Below are 24,063 nucleotides of genomic sequence, written 5' to 3' on the forward strand. Positions count from 1 at the left end.
CTTTGCAGATCTGAAAGTGGATGTCCACCGCAAGAACAGTTCCGAGTCCAGTGGGGTGGAGAGCGAGGGGGCAACAGCCCGGGCCGCGGTCACCAAAGTCGGCCCCGTAAGGCGGGCAGAGAGGGTCACGCAGCAGAGCCGGGAAGGTGAAGAACCCTCCACCACACAGGGCACCAGAAGAAAGTCCCGTCCACGAACCGCCCGGAGGTGGGCAAAACACCGTTCAGGGGACCGACAGCCAGTCGCGGCTGACGCCCGGGAGCGGCGTCATGGCTCAGAAGAAGCTCTGCGGATGGAGCTGTGCTCCAAGACAGAGGACGCGGTGGCTGTTAACATCGATGACGACGGTGCCGAAGACCCCCGCGTCCGCCGCGGCCCTTCCGCCTCTCGCCCCGACTCCGGCGTCGAAGGAGACATCCCCGACGCCGACCGACGCCTCTCCGGATTTACCCGTCGTCTTAGCTCTGACTCCCGTGACAACTCTGAGCCGAGCGTCGACGACTTCCGCGCATCTCCCGTTGACGGAAAGACCTCTGCTCCCCAGCCCCGCCAACGCCACTTTGGGGTGTATCCGGCTGAAGGCCGTCCAGAGTCAGCCGCCACTCCGGCGCGTCCCTCCCCTGCACGCCCTCGAATGCGCCGCGATTCAGGCTCCACCGCGTCGGCCATTCAGTTGCCCCTGGCCGGATCCACGGCTCGCCTCTTCGCTCGGGCCCGCCGTCATTCTAATGTGGCCGATGGCTTCCTGCCCACCGGCAGTGTTGAGCTTGGAGCTTATATGCTGGAAAAAGCCGACGCCCGAGGTGACGGCACCGAGGGGAAAGACGGGGAGTCCCGGCCACCAGGGGTCCGCCGCATCAAGAGTGCTGCACTTGAGATCGCTTGCCCACCGCCCAGTGTCTCTAACCTCCGCCCCCACCCTAACAGTGCCGAAACCATTGGCGGACAGCTACTCAGGAACCCCGAGAGTGCCCTCATCCCGCCACCCAGCAAGAGCCTCATCCGCAACCCCCACCTGAACTTGTGGCCGAAGGGTAGCGCAGAAGGGGGCGACACAGATGCCTCCCCCTTCACGAACTGTGGCTCAGAGATTGTGTACCCTATCGCAGAAATCTCGGACGAGATGCAGACCTCACAGGGACGGGGAAGTGACCCCGAGTCCCTTAGCAGCCGCTGCGATAGTGACTGCGAGGACGACGACGGTGACGCCCGTGCCCTCCGTCCCCGCCTTCGCGGTTTTGACTCCCGCTTTGACCGCCCCCCACGCGCCGACTCCTCCGATGCCGAGTATGAAAATAACGGTTCCCGTTCGCCCCTCCTGGACCGTGGGGACCGCCTCGACGGGGTAAAGATTGTCAAAGCTAGGGCGGACGCCGATCCCCGAAGGCAGGCGGAGCTGGCCAGCCGGGGCAGTTCCCTCTCCGCCGACGCTGACCGCTCTGATAGACTCAAGGGTGACCGGAACAGGAGGCTTGTCAAGAACAATTCCTTCAGTGTCGCCCTTGCTGAAGAAGGTGCCGCATCAGCACCTATTGGAGATACTGATGACAGAAGGTACGAGGGCAGACTGATGGAGGGCGCTGATGGCATTCCCACCAAATCCAAACAGAAAACAGATAAATCCAAGACCTTCGATCCCGGAGACTGCTTCGAAGGAGCCAGCGGTGGCTCCAAAGACTTCTTGATAGAAAAATCGAGTGTCGAGTCTGATGGGGGACTGTCAAATTTTGAAAGAGATAAACAAAAATTAGCTTTAGAATTAGGAAAAGAAGAACCAAGAAAACCCCCCGATCTGGATACATCTGCGTCTAGTGCCAGCCCAGAGACACGGGGCGCTGGGAGAGAGGCAGCCACCGAGACCAGCGAAGTTAGTGACCCAAAAACCCTTTCTGACGGCCCATCAGAGGACCTTTCGCCCCCTCCCCGGACAGAGGACCTCGATCGCCGATTACAAAGTGACGAAAACAGCCTGTATGGAATAACCTGGCTTTTCGACGAATCCAATCATCGTCCCGAAAGAGCCATTCGGAATGAAGAAGATCGAACTGAGGCCCCCCGGAACGCATCAGCGCCGACACCTTCAGTAGGTGGCGAGCCACAGAGAAATCTTGGAGCCATTCCAAAACAGGTCAGAGACTTGACCAGGACCCGGGCGTCATCCCTGAAAGAAAACAAAAAGAGAGATCGGCACAAGGACAGAGAGAGGGATTCTGAGGGCCCTACTCAAGAGGAGTTGGACACCGCTGAGGCCCACTCTGCCCTAGTACAGGGGCTGGAGTGCCTATTTGCGGCAGCCAACGCCAACACGGTCGTGATGCCTCCCCTTGGGAGGGAAGAGAGGCCGAGAAGTCGCCGCCAGGCCGAACAACATCGCCGCGATGGTCAGAAGCCCAGAAAACGATCGATCGAAGAAATGGCACAGACCACCACCAACACTATCCTCCCTACATCGATGCCTCTCTTGGCCGCGTTCCTCAACTCCCGGGTTGATTATCCCCACGTCCCGATCTACCTACCCGGCGAGCCCGAGCCTGGCCCGTCCCGCCCTGATATCACCGAAGGCCCTACACGTGAGCTTCAAAGAGCCAGGCCCCTTGCGGACCGGAACCACCGGAACAGAATGCGGAAGATCAAGAGATCCACAAGGAACAGGAACACAGATCAACCGCGGCCCGACGGCGATCGCGTGGGTGATGACGGCGGCGGGGCTGATGGTGCCGGGGATACCTCCGGTAACGTCCACTTCGCCACCTCCTTCGAAGACACCACGGACGGTGCCATCCACTGCTTCATCAACGAGTATGGGAGCTGGATGTCCTACACATTCGATAAGAATGGCTCCGGCCGCGCCGAGGACGCAGCCAGAGTTGGACGGAAGCCAGCCGATGGTCCGCCAGAGTCCCCGGGTCCTGGTGGGAGTTGCACATCTGTCGCCTCAGATGCCACTGGGCCCGTAGATGCTGCTGATAAAAGTAAACGGGCCGCCGCCAGCGGTAGTGTCTACAATTCCTCGTCTAATCAGGGTAGCAACAATCCTCTCCTGTCTGGTAGCAATTCCACTTCCCTGGCGCCCGCATCACAAGCCGGGGGCAACGTCAGGACAAAGATGATCTATGTGATGGATCCGACTGCCCCCACCGCCCACCGAAGGCCGCTCGGTGGCCACCCAGAGGCTGTTATGGAGAGGATCGAAATGCAACGGATGGCGTCGCCCGGCCTCCACGTCGGCTACCTCCTAAACTCCGGTGTCCCAGCGCCCGAGCCTGCCCCACCTGGTCTGTTGCATGTCTCAGTACCCCTCCCGCCAGGCTCGCTCGATGACAGCCTTGACCGGGACGTCGCCAGGAAGCGGTTCAAGCTGATCGACTCAGCCGAATACGCGGGGGACGGCCGGCCGGCTGCCTACTACCGGTTCAAGCTTTTCGAGTGCTGGCAGATCAGGGTCACAATGGACCGGCTGAAGCTCATGGCCCTTCTTGACAGAAATCTAACCCTGAGAGAGACGATCCTCTCCATTCTGCTAGGGATCTCCGTGTCGATATTCGGAGCCGCTGTGCTGAACATGGGATTCTACAAGGACGTGTATGCGTTCTGGTTCTGCTTCGTGATCGCTGGCAGTCAGTATTCCCTGCTAAAGAGCGTTCAGCCCGATTCAGCGTCGCCGGTTCACGGGTTCAACCGTATGGTGGCATTCTCTCGCCCCGTCTACTTTTGCGTGTGCGCTGCTCTCCTGTGCGCCGTCCACTACAACCTGGAGTCCTTTGACACAGACGACCGGGGACGAAATAAAAGAAATGTCGACGATGTCAGTGATAAATTTACATTTTATGGAATGGAAGTTAAAACCGGAGCCGCACTAAAGTTGACGGAGAACGTGATATCGAAGTTTTTGCTGTGCTTTCCATTAGCTTTCAGCTTAGGACTGTTTCCACAGGTTAACACTTTCACCATGTATCTCTTTGAGCAAGTGGACATGCACGTCTTCGGAGGCAACGCGACTGCCAGTCTGACGGCTTCCATCTATTGTGTCTTCCGATCGCTGCTGGCGGTGGGCGTACTGTACGGCTTCGCCTATGGAGGTCTGACGGAATCCAAAGGCTCACAGCACATCCTGTTCTCCATGTTCTGCGGCCTCGTCGTGCCCATATCGTACCACTTGAGCAGATGTGCCAGTGATTACGCGATGGTATGGAATTTAATTAAAAATCACCTTATACCCGCTGACTTGTATGCGGTGCACAGCGCCAACAGTTCCAATTTAGAATTGGAAAGTAACGTTGTCAAGACTATAGATGACAAAGCTACACCGAAGAACAAGCACGACTCGGAAAGCAACATCTCCAAGCAGCCGTCCGTAGGAAGCTCCACCTCCAAAATCAACTTCAGCTCCGAAACTAATATCTCCAAGAGTCAAAAGAGATCACAAACCAGCGTGGAATCGAGTGTCAACTCGTTAAAAATGGACTCCAAAGGAGTGAATCTGAACTCCAGCGGCTCTATCAAGATGGAGCCGACGACTGACGAAGTCACCGACCAGACCAAGACGAAAACCTTGAACGAGGAGCCGAGTGAGAATGAAATGGAAGATCCTCTGCCGAGGAAGCTGCAGGACACCGTCAACTCTAGGTTCAAAAACGATATAATCGTTTGCAGCATTATGGCGCTGTTCATTTTTGGAATCCACTGCACCACTGTGTTCTCTACTCTGCAGCCAGAACTGAATCCGGTAAGTCAGCTACTGTGAACTTAACCAACCTCAACCTCTCACCAACTAATTTGCCTCTTAGATTACTGTTCATGGAATACATCCGTAACATTTTGGGGTCATTTTAGATCTCGAAAATATAACAAAACAGTTTTTTCGAGTGTTGGAATAGACCTGCTGAAGTATTTAATTACTGGTATAACCATAAATCAAATCCATTTTGAAATAAAGTAATTGTTTATTATAATTTTTTAATGAATTTTGCATAGGTGGTGTGGTCAATATCAGGACTCCTCGGATGGATCCTTCACTACCTGATACCTCAGCTTCGGAAGCAGCTGCCATGGCTGTGGCTCTCTGGTCCGGCTCTCAAAGCCAGAGAGCACACTCAGTTCGAAGTCAGGGAACCGGCCAGAGTTATGTGGTTCGAGAAGGCAAGTATTCCTAATTTACATATTAAAAAATTTGGGCTATAAATAAATAGAAAGAGCCTTCTAATACACTATTTATTTTCTATTATGACATTTTAACGCATTTATCGAATGAATGATGCGTTGTCCAGTTTCTGAAGTCAAACAATGGCTGCCACTCTTAGAATCCATTGTGTTTATGTTGTTTTCGTACTCATATACAGTTATATACAAATATTGTATTGGTTTGACCTGGAACGATGCAAGAAGACTGGCGAGCGGCACGGATTCTTGGAGGCGCCGCATAGTGTCCATATGCTCCAACTAAAGTGCAGATATGGCCGAAGAAGAAGAAGATTGTATTATTGGCTGCTTATCTACACATTGTGACAGATTACCTTTTCATACACCCTGCAAATTAGCAAATCTTATAGTAGAAGTGTGAAGTTCTCTTCAGATGAACCAATACTGCGAGGTCACTTGTAGCTAACCCAATCTGTAGACCAAAAGCCCTTTTTTGCTTCACTGTGATATGTTTAGAATCCAGCGGTGAAGGATAGAGATAGACTGTGAGAGGTCTGAGCCAAACCATAATAGATAAAAAATATTCTTCTATCTATAAAACATCTAAAATTATGCCATATTAGTATACATATTATTTGGTATGAGTAAGGTTTAATTGAAATTAAAAAATTAATCTGCAAACACCATCTGCAATTTGTATTCTTAGTTCAATGGAAACTAATAAGTACTTGACAAAGTTTAATGTGCACAATTTATTTCGGATTTCCACAGCCTACCTCCGCTCTTTGCCACTGTTAGGATCCATCTGTATGGAAGAAAATTTTCTTCAGCGTCTTTGATTTTAATATAATATATGATTGTTTTAATTTTAGGCGTATGTCTACCTGTGTTTTGTGGAGCGCAATCTTCTATATCCTGTTGTTTTTATATCGGCCGTGACCCAAGACTCTCCGGGCATCGTAGTCAAGTTCGGCCCTGGAATCGGTGCTCTCATCATTTGTATCTGTGCTCTTAAAGGTAAGCAAAATCTCCAACGTAACGACTAAGATTATTTTGTGATGGGCAATAATTCATAGTTCTCCAATCAATCATTCAGTTCTTTTATCGGAGAATACGGGTTTATAGCCATTTGTCCAGGCCATTGGATCCTTGTACTGGATCAAATATTAATTCAAAAAACTACATATATTTTGGGCGACCAGCCGCGGATCGGGTCGAGCTACTAGTACTAGTGGCGTCCACCAGTAGCGGCGTCAAACGCCTGGGTCGAGCCACCGGTGATGGCCACTATCTGAGTTCATTCGGAAACCATTAACAAAAGGCGTACGTGTGTGAAAATTGTTTCTCTGTTGCTGGCACTAGCGTTAGTACATCCCAAATGGCCAGACGATCCTGAACATTGGCAATAAAAAATTCTGTATGGAAATTTTCCATTATTTCGAGTACACAATACATATACACTCACAACACACTCACTCGCCTTTCAACTCTCAGAGGTAGACTGAGAATCGCTGCCGTTTCTGATTGTGTGCGTGGTGCTCGACTACTAATGTCAGCCACTAGCAGTGAGCACCGGCGTCTGCTACAACTAGTGGACTGAACGCGTCTACTCAAGCTCCTACTGTGCGGAGCGTTCATTGAAACCTATAGAAAAATTAAACCCCAGCTGAACGCGTCCACTAGTGGCCGAGTTGTGGCCGCGTTCGGTGGCTGTGTGTGCAGATGCTCTTAACAATGGTATTCAGTTAATTCTGAAATTTAAGCCAAATCAATAGAATAAATTCCCATGCGTTGGCATTATATAATATAATATTCTGTAAGTATATTATTACACATTGGTCACTGTCTTACTGTGTATTGTTACTCTTTTCATTAGTTATAATCATTTACATCCGTCTAACAGACAGTGTATGTTGTATTGGTAGGTATGTACTCATATTAGTTTTGGTTTCAGGTGTGAGGAATGCCTACTCGGATCCCGACAATCAATATCTGATCCTGCTGTTCGCCGTCTTGCTCTTCCGACTGGACTATGACTGGGCCAGCGAGAGCTTCCTTGTCGACTACTTTATGATGGCCATCATCTTCAACAAAACTTACGAGTTCCTATTAAAGGTGAATACATATTATTATGTAATACACGGTTCATTTAAAATTTATCGCTGCAAAATTGTTTTATATTTTATTCTGGAGTTTCTCTTAACTTATTTTTGTTTACCTTGTGGTTGGTGCATTATTCACGGATAGATAAGAAAAATTCACTCATTTAATTGGCTGTTGGCTTGAATTAATCAAAATTACTGCAATCCATCATAGTGGTAAATATATACTTATTATTGTTTTTTAATTCTATTTAATATTGCAGTGAGTAGGTAATTAGGTTGTAGTATGTTGTAACTTGTGACTTGAAGTCACCCGACGACATGACGTAATTGTAACGTATGCTCAATACACGCATCGAGGCGAGCCCACCATAGATATTATGCCGACACACTTATTTGTGTATGGGGACAATGTTTATCGCCCGTATCAGAGTAGCATTAATATCTCGAAGACTATTGTCTCACTCCGGTAGTACGTCACAATGATGTCATGTCGCCGGGTGACTTCATGTCACAAGTTACAAAATAGGCTGATGGGCTTAAAAAATTCTTCAAAATTCTGATACATACATAAAACATACTATAACCATACCACTTTGGCTGGAAGATTAAAAATTTTGACAGAAAATATGTCATAGTCAGAGCGGTGTTGAGTGACAGAAAGCGATGTGATAGGCTTGCTTGATGGCTTGATGTAAGCGCTAGTTGAAAATAGCAACAATAACAATAATCACATTCGTCCTGCCTAATTCACCTGTTAAAAGTAACTGTATGCTCCATGTATGCTACTTCACTTAAGTATGTTTCTTGTTACAGATTCAATTCGTGGTGACGTACATAGCGCCCTGGCAGATAACATGGGGCAGTGCGTTCCATGCCTTCGCTCAGCCGTTTAGCGTTCCACATTCCGCCATGTTGTTTCTCCAGGCCGCCATATCTGCTCTGCTGTCGACGCCTTTGAATCCCATCTTAGGTTAACATCGTTCACCTTTTGTAACATCATAATTTTTTGATTTCGTAAAGTTTGTTATTTTGTGTAAAAACTAGTGAAATACCAATGAATACCAGTTTCTAAGATATCAAAACAATTTCCAACAGCAAACTTGTAAAATTAAATATCTAACTCCATGAATGTACTTCCTAGCCCAGCTGTAGTTCATTGCTTCTCAATGCTTCAAACGATGGCGGAACCGGAACCGTTAGGATAAGTGTGTACAATCACAAAAAGACTATTTTGATAAAGATTTGGATTTCAGACCTCCATGTGAGTACCTACGTAATTGTATTTTCCCATCCGTAGTATATACGAAAGAGCAGGGAGATTTTTAGTTCCCTAGAAAGCCATAATGACATGTCAGTCTTAATATAAAAGTCGCACTACAGGTTATTATTATCATAAGATATAATATATCTCACAGTGTACATGGAATTCATATCATATATTTTTTTCTATTCTTAGGAAGTGCAATTTTCATGAGTTCATACGTGAGACCTGTCAAATTCTGGGAGAGAGACTATAACACCAAGAGGGTCGATCAGAGTAACACCAGACTGTCCTCACAGCTAGAGAGAAACCTTGGATCAGGTACCACCAATACTATTCATAATAGTCATATGTGCATAAGAAGAAAACGGATGAGTCAAATCAACTCTGGTGAATCAGTAAATTTTACGTGTGTAGTATGTAACATAATATCATATACAACGATTTTAGACTTATTTCCATTTTACGCCATGGCAATATTGAATATATTATGTGAATATTTAGATACATAATAGTGGCGCTGAGGTATTTACTTTGTGACATGTTTACAGATTATAATATTTATAATTTAATTTTCAGATGACAACAATTTGAATTCAATCTTCTATGAACACCTAACACGGTCACTTCAACATTATTTGTGCGGTGATTTACTCCTTGGAAGATGGGGGCAAGTGCAGCAAGGAGACTGTTTTGGTAAATTCAATATTGCATATTTAGATTGTCATGTATATGAAAGATTTTAGGAAATCAGATTGTATTTACTTGATAGAATTCCATTTTAATATACAAGTGATACATATTATAAGTCGTGCGCCCATGACAACCATTTTGGTTGCAATAGATTACAGACCAGGTGTTCATTGCATAGACGGTCTGGATATGAGGATTCGATGCGGAGGCCCCATACTCATGTCACTCCAACGAGAAGAATGTGCACGGGGAATGTGTGGTGAGGCAAACCACAAGCTGCAGGCTCACATTTCCCGCAGCTAGCTGTTAAAGAATCGCTCGCAACATGCACTACTACGCCGATTACCCTACTCTGCCTCGTTGCTTTCACAAACATGCAATAAACACAAGACCTGCGACCAGTTGGACCCATAAAGCGTCAATTACATTGAGCTTCTTTACGAGCTGTTTATTGGCGAATTTAAAAGCGGGCGATTCAGCTACTGCGATTTGATGATTACACACAAAACTTTCCATTCGCTGAGAAGCCACAAGCCAGCGACTATTTTGACAGAAGGTAGTTCGTTTTTTTACCGGGAGGTTGCTATTGCGCAGACGCGGTAGGCCCACACGCCGGCGTGTAGCGTGTAAAGTTGACCGGCTTTCAACTTTTCTCGGTAGAGTGTTTACAACCTGCTTATTAGCTTGTTCGCTGGGCGACTTTACAGGCAGATTGTAAATTCGCCAATAAACAGCTCGTAAAGAAGCTCAATGTAATTGACGCTTAAGTAGTAAATAATTAAAATTTAGGATTTTTTACTGCCATATATAAAATAAACAACTATGTTTTGAAAGTGGATTGTCACCTGACGTGTACGATGTACGTAATTATATTGATGTTTGACCATAAGCAAACCATATGGACCACAACCGAATGGGGGTGTTGTATTAACAGACCTTTTTTACAAGGACTGGTTGTTAGCCATTTGCCCAATCCACTGGATCAAATACAAATTGAAAAAACAACATACAATTTTTGACCAGCTGCAGGTTTGAACCTGCGACCCACGACTTATAAGAACCAATCTACATATTGAGTCAACGTGGGTGCCAAATATTTTTTTTTTTATATTATTGCTGTATTTTAGTGAAAATTTTCTGGGGATGCTGTGCATCTCCAGCATCAATTGACCACACATCACTGGCGTTGTAATACATGTTTTTCCTCATTTTGAAGATTCCCTTACCTTTTTAGGAAAACAGTTACTTGTTTTAATTCAGCCTCGTCAGTGTTTTCATAATAGATTTTCAAAATTACAGATGACAAAACAATGTTTGTGAACTTTTCTTTCTTCCAGTATTGGCTTCTGACTACCTAAATTGTCTGGTGCACATTGTGGAGATGGGAAACGGTTTGGTTTCATTCCAGCTACGGGGGCTGGAGTTCAGAGGAACTTATTGCCAACAGCGGGAAGTGGAAGCCATATCCGAAGGACCCGAAGATAATGATGGTATGTTTTGATATGATTTGACATGACTTTTAAGTAAAAATGCTCTTAGAGTGGAAGTGCTAAGGTGGTTGCGCGGTTGCAGGATGCTGTTGCTGTGCAGTGGGTCACCTGCCGCGCATGCTGTCTGCCAATGCCATGTTCTCCCTGCGGTGGCTGGCGTGGCAGTTGAGCACGGCGCGATACGTCCTCGAGGGCTACTCCATCTCTGACAACAGCGCCGTCTCCATGCTACAGGTCTTCGACTTCCGCAAAGTCCTCATCACTTACTATGTTAAGGTGATTACACATTTTTCTTTTCTTATCATACCCAATTCTCAGAAGCCAATAAACCTGTCATAAAATGAAACAGCAACTCTGCGCCGGCTCTCACATCTAAACTCGCCTCGTCTGCCACACAGCCATAAATCAAACCTTCCAAGAACGTCGATCCGGTGTTGCATTTGAAGACCGCGCACATCTACCTAGCGACAGTCGAACATAACCTTCAAAACATATAGATATTTGGATGCGGCGAGCCGGTTAATAGGGATGACCAATTTGTGGGTGTTCGTATGCATCCGGTGTTGCAGGCGAGAGGAGTTTTGATGTGAGCCGGCTAAGAAAATGTAACAAAGTTTTCCCAAACTTCCGTTTCTGAATGTCTAGATGAATAACTCCCGTCCTAACGTAGTTTCCGCAATTGCATGGAACACGGCATGTTTTAGAATGTCTTCGTAATTAATATATAAATTATAATAAGTCAATACCAACATGTTTAATTTTCAGAGTATCATATTTTACACAATTCAATCACCAAAGCTGGAAGAATGGCTTGCTTCAGCGAGCATTTTGGAAGCACTCAAACCGACACTGGATCGAAACTTCATTGACCTCGATCCCATATTCAATCTCAACCTGGACGAGGATTATGACTTCAGAGCTTCTGGAATTACTAGGTTTGACCTTCCTTCATTTTTACTATGTTAATTATTCATCGTCCGTTAATTAATTAAAACAAATAAATCACTCACTGACTCAAAGGTTGCGATCAGATGACTTGATCTTATATTTACAATTTCAAAAATCATTAAAACTGCTAAATTATTTATATACAGATCATAAATTCTCACATTACTTTTATGTCAATAACTATTTCAGTGGCAACACCGATATTAAAACTATGAATAAATTTTCCTTGCTTATGTATTATTTTATCCACAGAAAGAGATTAGGTCCTCTCCTCTTTACTTTAGTATGTATTTATTTCAAACATGATATTGGTATTGTAGAAACATTGACATAATTAACTTCAAAGTAGATTTTTTATCATCATTTTCCAGAATTCATTAGTTCTGTGCCCTCAGTTATTCGGCAAGCATATTATTGAAAATTCATCCATCGCAATGTTTACATGAGTTTATTACAATAAAATATTGTAATAAATAATTTTAATTAAATTTTTTAGAGTTTGAAATTCATAATGAATACTGGAAAGAGTAAATAGAAACTGGTATGCTTTATTTACTGAATTTTCTACCTAAAACCTAACCTACATCCGATCCTGATAACCAGTTAAATCAAATCAAGTGTTTGGTCAATTCAAAGCATAATCCTTCTTTCTTTTAGGGCTTCATTTTGTTCGGTGTATCACGAATGGGTGTCTCATTGCGGCATGCGGAGGGAAGACCTCTACAAGCAGAAGGGCGACAAATTAATATCGAGGGAATCGGCGCTTGTTTCACTGTGTTTCGGGCTTAGCCTCGTTGGGAGACGAAGTCTCGGAGCCGCTAGTCATAACAGTGTTTCAAAGTAAGCCTTGCATCCTATTCTATCAAGCCCGTCAATGGCGAGATTATTATACCATATAAATGACACATATTCTAAACAAATTACCATCTTTGATCTTAAACTGTATTTATTTTTCCAGTGTTGAATTCTTCCTGTACGGTCTCCACGCCCTCTTCAAAGGCGACTTCCGGATAACTTGTGTCCGCGACGAGTGGGTCTTCTCCGATATGTCTCTTCTGCACTCTGTCCTAGCACCAGCCGTCAGGATGGCTCTAAAACTTCATCAGGTATTATAACATAGCTTCACCTTTTTCTATTCATCAAAACGTGGCGATATTGAATGGCTGATTGTTTTAACTATGCTATATGTCTTAAATATTTCTTTTTACGTTGAATTACAGGATCACTTCATGTCTCCGGAAGAATATTGCAGCTGCCCCGCGTTGTATTCTGCCATCTCGTGTCACACGGCATGTTTGGTTATCTGTCATGAAGCATCGCCTACTTGGAGAAACAATGTCCTGAGAGGAGCACCTCATCTTTTGGCGCTCAGGTAAACTGAAAATATTGAATCTTTTTACCTACAATGAATATCGAAATCTATTAACCTGAATCTCTGTAATATTTTTTATTGGCATTGATAAACTGTGGTAATAATTGTAAAAATATCTCTTTTTGGCATCAAAAATTCATATCTTTGTGGATAGATAGATGATTTGAAAGAAGTAGCAAACACTATTTATTTATGTTAGTTAATTTGTCACTTAATGATATCAAAAATTCTAGATGTCTAAACGCTTAAAAATGTGTAAGGCACTGGCATCCCAATCGAGGGATCCGGGATCGATTCCCTATGAGGTCACGAAACATCTATGTGATATTCTCAAAGCGTGCTGTGTCTGTGATTGTTTCACTACTAATTCACTATCAATGGGTCTCATGGCCTGTTGTAGTGCTAAATCTAATGGAAAAGGTTACTCATAATAAAACAAAATTTACTAACATAATCAAGTAGGTAGTGTTTGTTATTTCTTTTAACTGTCGTGTCTTTCCACCAAGAATAAATACAATTAATAACAATAATTTTCCATCACTAATAATTCAACCAACGTCCTGGAGCCGCCATCAAGTGCTGTAATATAAAAAAAGTCTTTAATTCTAAACTCTGACTATTCGTTTTTGTGACTAAAAATATTCTTATTTGTGGTATCCAGACATGTGATGGACGAAGGCAACGACGAGTACAAGATAATTATGCTGAACAAGCGCTATCTCAGCTTCCGAGTTATCAAGCTCAATCGGGAGTGCGTCCGAGGACTGTGGGCGGGACAGCAGCAGGAGCTCGTGTACCTTCGCAACAGAAATCCCGAGAGGGGCAGCATACAGAATGCTAAACAGGTAACTATAACCGCCTTGTCACAGAAAATATTGAATCAAACCTTCCTCTGTAGAGATGAAGCATAAATATATGAAAGTGAAGCAAAAAGGACCCCTGATCTACGTATTTTCATACAAACTGTAAAGAAGCAGTAAATTTTTTGATGTTGCATAAGATGGATTTATATCCCAAAACAGCTGTCAATGTAAATGACTCAATTAAAGTAGTAATAACAAAAATAATGTTGTTTCAAAACGATTAAACTGAAACTTGTTTCAGCAATTTTGATGTCGTAACCTCAGAAGACTCCATCTGACTAAAGAAGGGTGGTATTTTACACAATCACAAATTATACACATTTTATTTTATTCATTTAAATAAAAACAAAATAGTTACACTTTTCTTTATGTTTTTCTCAGGCTTTGCGTAACATAATAAACTCGTCATGCGACCAACCGATTGGCTACCCCATCTACGTGTCCCCGCTGACTACTTCATATGCCGAGACCAATCAGCAACTGACTTCCCTGACTGGAGGATCATTGACATTGACTACCATCAAGAGACACGCCCTTGGATTGTGGCGAAAGTGAGTATTCAATATTTACACATTGTACTGCCTCAGTCAAATAGAGCTTTGCCCTCCCAATTTGTTATCCACTTGACCCGGCCCTCTTGTGCGATTGTTATGATATTCTTTCCGAATCTATAGCTGATCTGAAGACTATATTGTGGCTGTGCCTTCATTAGCACGCTTCTGGATAGAAAAAATACATGTCTTCAAATCATTTACACATTATAAAACAATTGGATATTTATATTTATAATAATAATATGTAGGTATATGCTAAAATTTGCATTGTTTCCAGAATGCGGAGAAGATGCGGTGAAGGTTGCTCGAGTGGGAGTGGCAGTGGCAGTAATGCCATCGAAAGCGGAATTAACACAAACAACTGCCATCTCAACCAGACACCTCATCACACTCTTGACCTCTCCAGGACGTCTTTAGGTAAATCTTGCACATTCGTTTACTTGCATATTTAATCTCAAATAATTTCAATACGTAGTATTACCAATATGATAATGCACTAATTAGTGTTACAAGGATTTCATTATTATTTTGGGGAATTAGGTACCTTGTTTTTCCAAAATGGTTGCAGTCTAATATATAATAATACAGCAAACATGGGGCCGTTCTTAAAAATCATAATTTTCTTTTTTAACTTTGTTTTTAATTTATTTTTTATAGCAGGAACACGGGGCAGCTTGGCGAGTGTTGGCAAACCGGGTAGTTCAACCCTCGTGTCTCTAGCTGGACTTCTGGGCTCCAGAGAACAGCCTTTGGCCCCGGCAGGACTGCAAGCGCAGGTGGACTTGCCCATCACTGCCGCTGCCACCCGACTCTTCTTCGAGAAGGACTCCGAGACAGGTTTGTCATGCTATTCCTCATTTTCATATTATTATAATACCATTATATTTCGTTTTCTTATTGTAAGTGTATAAAATTATGTATAATGTTTGCCTTGAGATTTTCCACCATGCCTGATTATCTGTGCTTCGTCTCCACTCCTATACATTGAGGATATTTCTAATATCTTTCATCACACCACCCTCCTAGATCATCCTTAGTTTTCCCACTCATTACAGCCTTATTAGAGTGGAGAGTTTCACACTATGGTGTATGCAGCATGTATCACTCAACACTTCCCCACCATCAAGGAACCATACATCTCAGTAGTGATGGCAAACGGTTATAACTGCAGTTTTTTCACATTCAAAATGCTCACGTGCAAATGTTCCAAATTGTACATTCTTCGATTTAGCAAAATATTAGAGTTGCAACTTTATTGGTCACAAAATAACATTAACACTTTACGGTCCGGGAACGCCACATTGGCGTCCTTATCGAGCCGAACGTTACGATCCGGGGACGCCAACGTGGTGTTTTGACTTACGCATATCTTTACTGTGAAAAATAAATATGAAATTTAATATTTGGTTGCAAGATCTATCGACAGATGGTTGAATGACATGTGCAAGAAGTAAAATCACGATGGAAAAAAAATATTTCGGGGTTTTTACAGAGATGGCGGACGTAATACCATTCAGTATTTTTTTGTACCTATACCATTTTTTTAATTAGTTACAAGCTCGTTTCTAGGCGGGTGAATCACAGACATAAACAAAAAAGGTAATAAACACTCAATGTTATATTCCAGTGTCGTCACTTCAACTTCGAAATTTAATTGTCGACCCTTTTCAGTGGCAGTCAACCATTTATGAACCTGCATTCTTTTTTAAAAAAATGAACGCGATTTTTAGCTATGAAATTGCGTGCTATTTGATATTTTGTCTTTAATGGTTTACTACCCATGAAATGTCCACCATGCTTCATCATCCATGATAGAAATTTTAACTTGAAAATGAGAACAGTTATAAATGTGAACTTGTATCGCGTTGTCATTTTCGTTCGCTTTTTCGGGAGATTATTGCTTGTGTAACTGCATAAATAATAGCTATTATTATTTGTATTTGTTGCACTAATTTCATTGAAAAAATAATTAACCTAAGTATATTTTAGCTAGGATATATATTTTTTTATTAGTTTTATCTCCAAAAAAACTTTTTAAAATGGAGGACCAATCGTTTTTAGAGGAAAACTATGCGGATTGTATGTCAGATATTCCCAGTGACTGTGAAGATATCGGAGATTTTAGTGATATTGAAACAGACTCATTTGCTCCTTTGAGAACACGCCCACGTACAACATATTTCGCGAGTGATTCTGAGGATTCAGAAACTGAGGCCGACAATGATGGAACGATGATGATCCGCCGAGAGAGAACAAGCCATTTGAAGGATTATCAGGAGTAACATTTGACACTGATAATTTAAGTCCAGAAGCTAAATCTAAAAAATGAGTGGACATAACCATGTCGGAGTTAAAAAAGTGGTTCGGTTTGGTGATAATAATGGGCATTGTCAGAAAAGCGACTCAGTCTTATTGGTCGACAAATCCAATTATTTCACGTAAGCGGTTTTTCAAATATTGCGTTATTTACATTTCACTAATAATGAAAAATGAAATTTCACGATTTTTTGTTGAACATAAAGTATGGATCGAGGATATACAGACATCTGAATCAATTGATGTTGCGGAAACGCATGCACCTTCTACATCTTCTGATACAGATTCAACCCATAAAACCAGTTCACCTACTTCATTACAAAGACTCTCTGGCAGTATAAAACAACATCAAATATCTCCGCAATTTTCAGTCACAATCAAATATTTCCGGGGATTTCCGCAACTAATAAACGTTTAAGAAGAAAGTGTAAAGTGTGTTCCTCACATAAACTTCGAAAAGAACCTATTTACATGTCCAAAGAGTGTAAAGTACCTCTACATCTACATATTGGTAATTGCTTTTTTTCGTATCATTTAAAAAAGTGTATTAGTTGTTAGTTCATTTACATTCATAGTTTTATAAACTATTTCAAATAATTTCAGTTTTAGTTTTTAATTTGTTTTAAATCTACTCGTACACTATATTATTATGTGCCAATAATTATTTCATCCCTAGCCAGTTATCTAAAGGTATTATCCATAAGATTGAGTGTTGATTCAAATATTTTTGTGGAATATGGATGTTTGTTTTACAATTTATTACTCTTAGATTTTGTTATATGATTTTTTTACGCACGCCTCTGCACTGTTATTGGATTGTCTCGATTCCTAAAAAAATACCAAATTGTAATAAGCGGTGGGAATGTATATGCATGCATTTTATTTAATTGAATTTACGCGAAAATATGCACGCCACTGCACTGCCTCTATCGGCTAGCTCAGCCATAAAACTCGTAAAACCAATAAATCAGTAAATAAGTGTTCGTTCGGGAATGAATGTGCATTTATTTTTAAACACTCACAGTTTGTGTGAAGTCTTTGTTATTTTATTATATTTGATAATCAGAGATATGAGTAGTCGCGCTAAAAATGAATTGATACGTATTCTATAGCGGTGTGAAACATTTTATATTTGAATATTTTATTACATTTTTTAATTAAAAAATAATATATTGTGATTGCTTTATATCAATAGGCTGTTTCCTTTACATTATATTTAACAAATTGAACTAATCTAATAACATATAATAAACAATTTACGAAAATTTACAAATTATATACTTTACCTTTATGGAACGCGGGCCAGAGGTTGACAAGTGTTGAATAAATGACACAATTTGATGCATTGATATATTTTAAGTATTTTCTGAAAATTTTATTGAAATATATCAATAGGTTCAAAAGTTATATCATTTTTAACTTCGTGATCGAAATTTGTTGATTTTCATTTAAAAATACCGGATGTTGGTATAGGTACGTCGCGAAAATTCGCGGACCGTATAGTGTTAAAAGATATCTGCATCTCACCAAATGTGAAAAAAGTTGATATGGCAAAAAGATATATCTGCTTAAAATACAAGACAAATAAAATTTCCATATTTTTAAAAGAAATGATTTGAGGTTTGTGTTGGGATGCTAATTCCGCTTATTTTGATGTAAAATACCTCAAAATATCTTATACTTAAACTACTTAACTCTTGTCAGACTGATTTCAAAACTTTTGTTTTTGCTCTCCTGTAAAATTGTGTAATCAGCGGTTATAACTGTTTGCCATCACAGTACCGATCTATTCCAAGAGCGTCGTCTCAAAGTTGTCTTACCAATCCACCCATTTTTTCTGCTACGTTCCACGACTCATTTATGTAGACTATGTATCATCTTCTCAGCCACCCTCGATTCACTGCTGAATGAAAATTCTTACTGTCTCCATCTTTCTCAGTCCTTAGCATTTCCGCTAAACTTAATTATCTCATCGATCCAACAGCCTCTTGGTCGTCTTTTAGGTCTTGAGTACATCTTGAGTACAGTCGAACGATGAGACTTAGCCCACTTCAAAGTCTTTGCACTTTGTAATATGTCCAACATTTTTGTTTGCTCCTTTACCCATGTAGGTATATCTTTTTTATTCCTGCACATTATACCCAACGAGCATCTCCATACTACGATGGGTTACTACTAGTTTTTGAATTTCTTTAAAGGTTGGCTATGTACATATAATGAGATTACATCACCTAACTAGTAATGATTACTTTTGTTTTTAGGTTATGCAACAATTAAAGAAGCAGGTGAGGGTAAAAGCATGGTGGGCAGCGAGAGAGAAAGAGACAGGGATAGCAGTCAGAGAGATAGAGACAGAGATACCGAGACTATGCGGAGCTCTTCGAGCGGGCGAAGTTCCTCTTGGCGAAACAATCCTCCCACCAATCAGTACACTAGAGATACAAGACTGGTAACTGTTTAATTCTAACATTTTATAATGAATATTTGATGTCTATGTTGTGTTGTAAACAAAAAATGAATTAAGAACATTTAATAACAATAAATATTCAAGTACATAGTGCTACAAATAAGTATTTAAATATTGCACAGCCAGAACAAACAGTGACATATGTATAATTTGAATGGAACCTATCTAATATTTCATTAATATAATTGCAAACATCTTGGCAATAACTTGCAATGAGAGGTAACCATAAGATAATATAAGAGACAAACGGGATGATGTATGTTGTATTATGTTGCATATATTTATCGATAGCAATATAATATTCATTATATATATTATTATTTTCAATAATTACTCTGGTTAAAGGTAACCTAATCCATCTATGTATAATTGTAGTGCCTGAGTGTGTTCTTTTTGGTTACGAATCGTTCCCCTCCTTCCAAAAGGCAGTATTCGTCATTGGTTACTTGTTGCATTTGCGCGCTACACCCGCACTATAAATTATCAAACACTTAAACAATGTAACATCCGAATGCCAGGACTAGCCATGATCCCTCTAAGTCATCACTCATTTCACTATGTAACCATACTATAGTAATTGTTTCTGAATTGCTATTAAATTTTATAATACAAGGAGTTCATCCGAATCCCTCATCCTTTAATTCAAACTTTTTTAACATTACACTGAACGATTGCTACTTTTCCTTCTTCCAGTGCCTCTCGATTCGTGACAGAGCGAGAGACGGCGCGCGCCGTTCAAAACGGGACAGAGAAAGAGATAGAATCCGTCCCTCCAGCTTTAGACTTCTCAGCGCACTAGAAAGAGATAATATTAAACCTCCCAGACCCGTCATACAAACGTTTGAAGAGAATCCGAACCCCGAGTGGGTGAGGCCTGGATATTCTAAAGAGAGAGAAGTGAAGGCGCCTTCTGTCTCCAAGGAAGTCAGGAGAGGAGATTCCAGAGGCAGTGGAGCTAAGGTATAACTCCAAATATAATTTCATTTTACTTATTATTTTGTGTAATTATGAATTTTATTCATATGTGACTTAAAACACAGTGATATTTTAAGAAAGTCATAAAAACTCATAGACCGATGGGAAACATTCGTGTCACCATCGCTTTAGTTTCATTTACAAAATTATAGGTTATTGAATGACAATTCTTATATTAACTACTCCACAGATGATTGCAGACGAATTATATTTACACTATAATAGATTTTGAGTTGTCATTGCGTGTTCTTCCTCTTACTTTGCTCGACATTTCGACCTCATTGTAAAGGAAAATTTCTATGCGTTGTAGAGGCAACGAGCCGTAAACATTGAGCAAGAACCAGAGCTTGAAATGAACCGGAGAACCATTCCGGTTGATAAAATCCCCAAAATTATCGCTCCTTCTCATGGAAAAATTAATTTGACCGTCTGAGTTAGATAGGCCCATATAACAAAAAATCTAACACTTATTTTTATAAAATACACATACAATTATTAGATAACTATGTTAATATTTTCGTAAATTTATCGAGCGTTCCGATTCGTAAAATTTTCCATTTCGAGTGCTGGGAAGTGGGAGTGTGGTGACAACCCAAAAATCTTTTGCGACAAACAACCATGAAAGTCTGAAATATTATATATCAATTACAATTAAATTTGGGTGTTTTAAATCTCCTCTTAACTAAAACACATTCGCATGGCAGCAAGAAAAACACAGTGAATTATATCTTTGAATTTCATTCAACAGATGTCTACGGCAGCGAGTTTCCCCACCCCGGAGAGCTCAGCAGAAGACTTATCATATAATCCAGGCGGAGACAGCTGTCAAATAATCGCCAACCGGAACGCCAACATGAAACATTCCGACTCGCACAAAAGAAGGAGCAGCGATTTCGCCGGAGCCTCTGGCCGCGAATTCGTCTGCAAGCACCACAACTCAGAGAAAAACATTGACAATATCATACCCAAAGACTTAACATTACGAAACATGGAGTCCAGCTCGGAGCATAGTGTATTTAAGCGGTCCGGTGAAAGCCCGCGTGAACTAACGAAGACCAGTAAAGATTTACGACACGACAGAGAGAGTTATAGAGAATTAACCGGGAAATATAACGAACTTTCAATGAAAGAAACAGGGTTGAGAATAGCAGCCGATCCAAAAGACTCAGTCAGAATACCCATTGTAAAGAGATCAGAGTCTCTGAAGGCGGAGTTGAAGAATCACGTGAGCGTGGGGTGTAAAGTCGTGATAGTCGACCCGTCCGGGGTTTACGACTGTATTAATTTGGGTCGGAGAATTGACGTTACATGGCCGTCAGTGTACCAAAGACACAGAGGAGGGAGAAACCACTGGGGGACTTGGGTGCCCCAGCAAGGAATGGACGGACAGGTAAACATCTCTATAATTAATTATTTTTTGTACAAGAAGACAGAGCTTATAATGTTGTCATTTTTAAAATCTACCATTATGTGAAATGGGTGGAAATCACTGATAGAAACAGTAGCTTCCTAAAGAAAAAACAGGATAAACAATTATTTAACTCATATTGTATCTTAGTATCGTTATCACTATAATCTTGATATTTTTATTGAATATTTATTTTTGTGATGTTCCAGGTGGTCCACAGATGGACTCCGAATCACCGAGACCCCGCCCTTCGATCGCACGTTGACAAAACCATATTACTAGTTCAGATCGGCGACAGATTTGTGCCCATCGCCGAGAACTGTGTCCAAGACTTGGGCGACGAAGTCTGAACAAGATTAATTAGTGGAACCCACCATGATTAAATTCTACGATGTGAGAGCGGGAGGGTGCCCCTTCCGCTATTGTTGTTCTTTATGTGATATTTATCCTATTATTTTTTCTAATAATTACGAAATGATTTAGAATCTCACTTTAAGGACTTATTTTAAATGAAACTGACTTTAGGGTGTGCTGTACATATTATATTGTTACATAATAAGTGTCAACGACTTTTTTTTGTTTTGTATATTTTTTACTAGTGAAAATTGCCACGTTAGAATATTTTTTAGTCAACGAATGCGTTATACTCATAGAAAATGCGAGAAAGATTGAATATTAAATAAGGAAATATTAGAAAATTGCTATCACAAAACTGTATTGCATTATTATCAAATGATAACTCGAAAGGCCACAATAGTAAAGAATCAAGACGTGTCTCATTTCATTTACATTAATTTGGTCACTCAGTGAAGTAACTATCCCAGGACATATTTCAATAAAATGGTTTACCTCTAATTTAATAACAAACTGTCTTATTCTAATTGATTTAAGTTTTGAACTATTCCATTTGAGTCGTTTTTTGCGACTCAAATGGAACTATTTGCACTCGGTAATGGCAAATGCACACTGACAACGAATACAGTTAATTCCCGTTTATAGAATAAACTAATAAAACTAAGGAAGTATTATGTATAAATACAAAGTTTCAATATTTGAAATGTTTGTAAAAACCCGTAGTCGATACATTAGATACTCACTGTTAAAAAGCGCATTAAATTGTCGTCACTTGGCAATGGGGCTAGGTAACAGTATCCGTTATCAGTGTGCTTTCACCATTACCGAAAGGCAATACCCAGGCCGCGAAAAATAACTGAAATGGAATAGTACAAAACGTAAAAAATTTGAATTCAAATTCGAATTCCATCAATATGTAGTATTAATTAAACTGTCAAATATTTAATTTCACTTTGAATGTTTAAATTGAGGTCACAATGATTTGGTGGCAGCTCCGTATTCATAGCATGTAATAATATCAAATACTTCCATTAAATTCATTGCATACATAATTCACTACAATAAGACTCATTTTTTAAAATACATTAGCTATAATTTAACCGGTTAAAATAAAACGTAAGATTCATATTGAAGTACAAATAAATATTTTTTAATTTTAGGTTCCGATAATTTTCTGGAAAAAACATTTTCTGTCGCTAAAATTTTATGTTCGTCTAATTTATAATATGTGTAATTAATATGTGTTGATGGATATCAAACGCCGTAAACTCCACATATTGAAAAAAATGACTTTTGAATCACGTTTCGAAAGATCAATATTTTTTCAAACCACCTTAAGTCCACAAGCTAAAGGTGAACGATGGCACCTATCATTTTCCTTAATTTCTAAACAATTATAACATAAAATGGATGTAGAAGTGGATTTTGTGGATCCAGACAAAGCCAGAAAGAGGTCGAGCACCGAAGCTAAGAAGAAAAATCCTTGTAGCCATCGTGGGTATTAGATTCAATTATCTTACAATATCTCACATGTTACAACCATTTGTATTACAAGATATGATAAAACTGCATTTTTCTCAGTTTGACATTCAGTGGACTTTACGACGTTTGATATGTGTCAACACATATGGTGTTCTTTCTATTTCGTAATATTTACTTGAATTTTCGAATAGATAATACAGTAAAACCCCGTTAATATGAACAGTTAATTCGTAATTCGCCATAAAATATTTGCTAAAATGACCACTGATATTATAATGTTTGAGGCTTTCACGATTGTTTTTTATCGTAGCATCATATCATCTCTTGATAATGGCCTCTGCAACGAGCCCGAAACTTCGAGTAAAGAAGGAAGGACACACGGTGGAAACCCAAAAATCTACTACCACTGATATTAATTTGAAAGAAATTGTATCGGAAGCAATCAATGTTTCAAAACAGTTTTACTGGTTTTTTGCCATATATTTTTTTTTTTTGACCATGTCCAATCCTAATAAGATCATACAGGCCTCCACAGAGTGCCATACATCTGTTTCTAACTAACCAGGTTTTGCTGTATTACAGAATAAAAAAAATTGTATAGTGAACGGCCTAGCAGAAAGAAGGAATTACTTTGTA

At 40.8% G+C, this 24,063-nt stretch overlaps 1 protein-coding gene across 1 annotated transcript in view; it reads left to right on the plus strand.

Moving 5' to 3' along the window:
- pcx (pecanex) overlaps nucleotides 1–23,408 on the plus strand; it is a 39,101-nt gene extending 15,693 nt beyond the window's left edge. Inside the window, exons 4-24 of the mRNA XM_085949051.1 lie at nucleotides 9–4,726; nucleotides 4,975–5,139; nucleotides 6,012–6,156; nucleotides 7,094–7,254; nucleotides 8,058–8,214; nucleotides 8,701–8,826; nucleotides 9,085–9,201; nucleotides 10,536–10,688; nucleotides 10,771–10,964; nucleotides 11,454–11,623; nucleotides 12,294–12,476; nucleotides 12,595–12,742; nucleotides 12,857–13,008; nucleotides 13,670–13,853; nucleotides 14,253–14,422; nucleotides 14,703–14,842; nucleotides 15,083–15,262; nucleotides 19,003–19,190; nucleotides 19,902–20,168; nucleotides 20,932–21,573; nucleotides 21,801–23,408. Coding sequence (XP_085805177.1) covers nucleotides 9–4,726; nucleotides 4,975–5,139; nucleotides 6,012–6,156; nucleotides 7,094–7,254; nucleotides 8,058–8,214; nucleotides 8,701–8,826; nucleotides 9,085–9,201; nucleotides 10,536–10,688; nucleotides 10,771–10,964; nucleotides 11,454–11,623; nucleotides 12,294–12,476; nucleotides 12,595–12,742; nucleotides 12,857–13,008; nucleotides 13,670–13,853; nucleotides 14,253–14,422; nucleotides 14,703–14,842; nucleotides 15,083–15,262; nucleotides 19,003–19,190; nucleotides 19,902–20,168; nucleotides 20,932–21,573; nucleotides 21,801–21,941 — 8,501 coding nt within the window. The 3' untranslated portion in view covers nucleotides 21,942–23,408. The remainder of the gene's footprint in view (nucleotides 1–8; nucleotides 4,727–4,974; nucleotides 5,140–6,011; nucleotides 6,157–7,093; nucleotides 7,255–8,057; nucleotides 8,215–8,700; nucleotides 8,827–9,084; nucleotides 9,202–10,535; nucleotides 10,689–10,770; nucleotides 10,965–11,453; nucleotides 11,624–12,293; nucleotides 12,477–12,594; nucleotides 12,743–12,856; nucleotides 13,009–13,669; nucleotides 13,854–14,252; nucleotides 14,423–14,702; nucleotides 14,843–15,082; nucleotides 15,263–19,002; nucleotides 19,191–19,901; nucleotides 20,169–20,931; nucleotides 21,574–21,800) is intronic.
- The last annotated feature ends 655 nt before the right edge of the window (nucleotides 23,409–24,063 follow it).

Source organism: Rhyacophila brunnea, unplaced genomic scaffold (genome assembly GCF_057557595.1).
Source record: "Rhyacophila brunnea isolate RB1 unplaced genomic scaffold, BYU_Rbru_1.0 scaffold_21, whole genome shotgun sequence".
Lineage (NCBI taxonomy): Eukaryota > Metazoa > Arthropoda > Insecta > Trichoptera > Rhyacophilidae > Rhyacophila > Rhyacophila brunnea.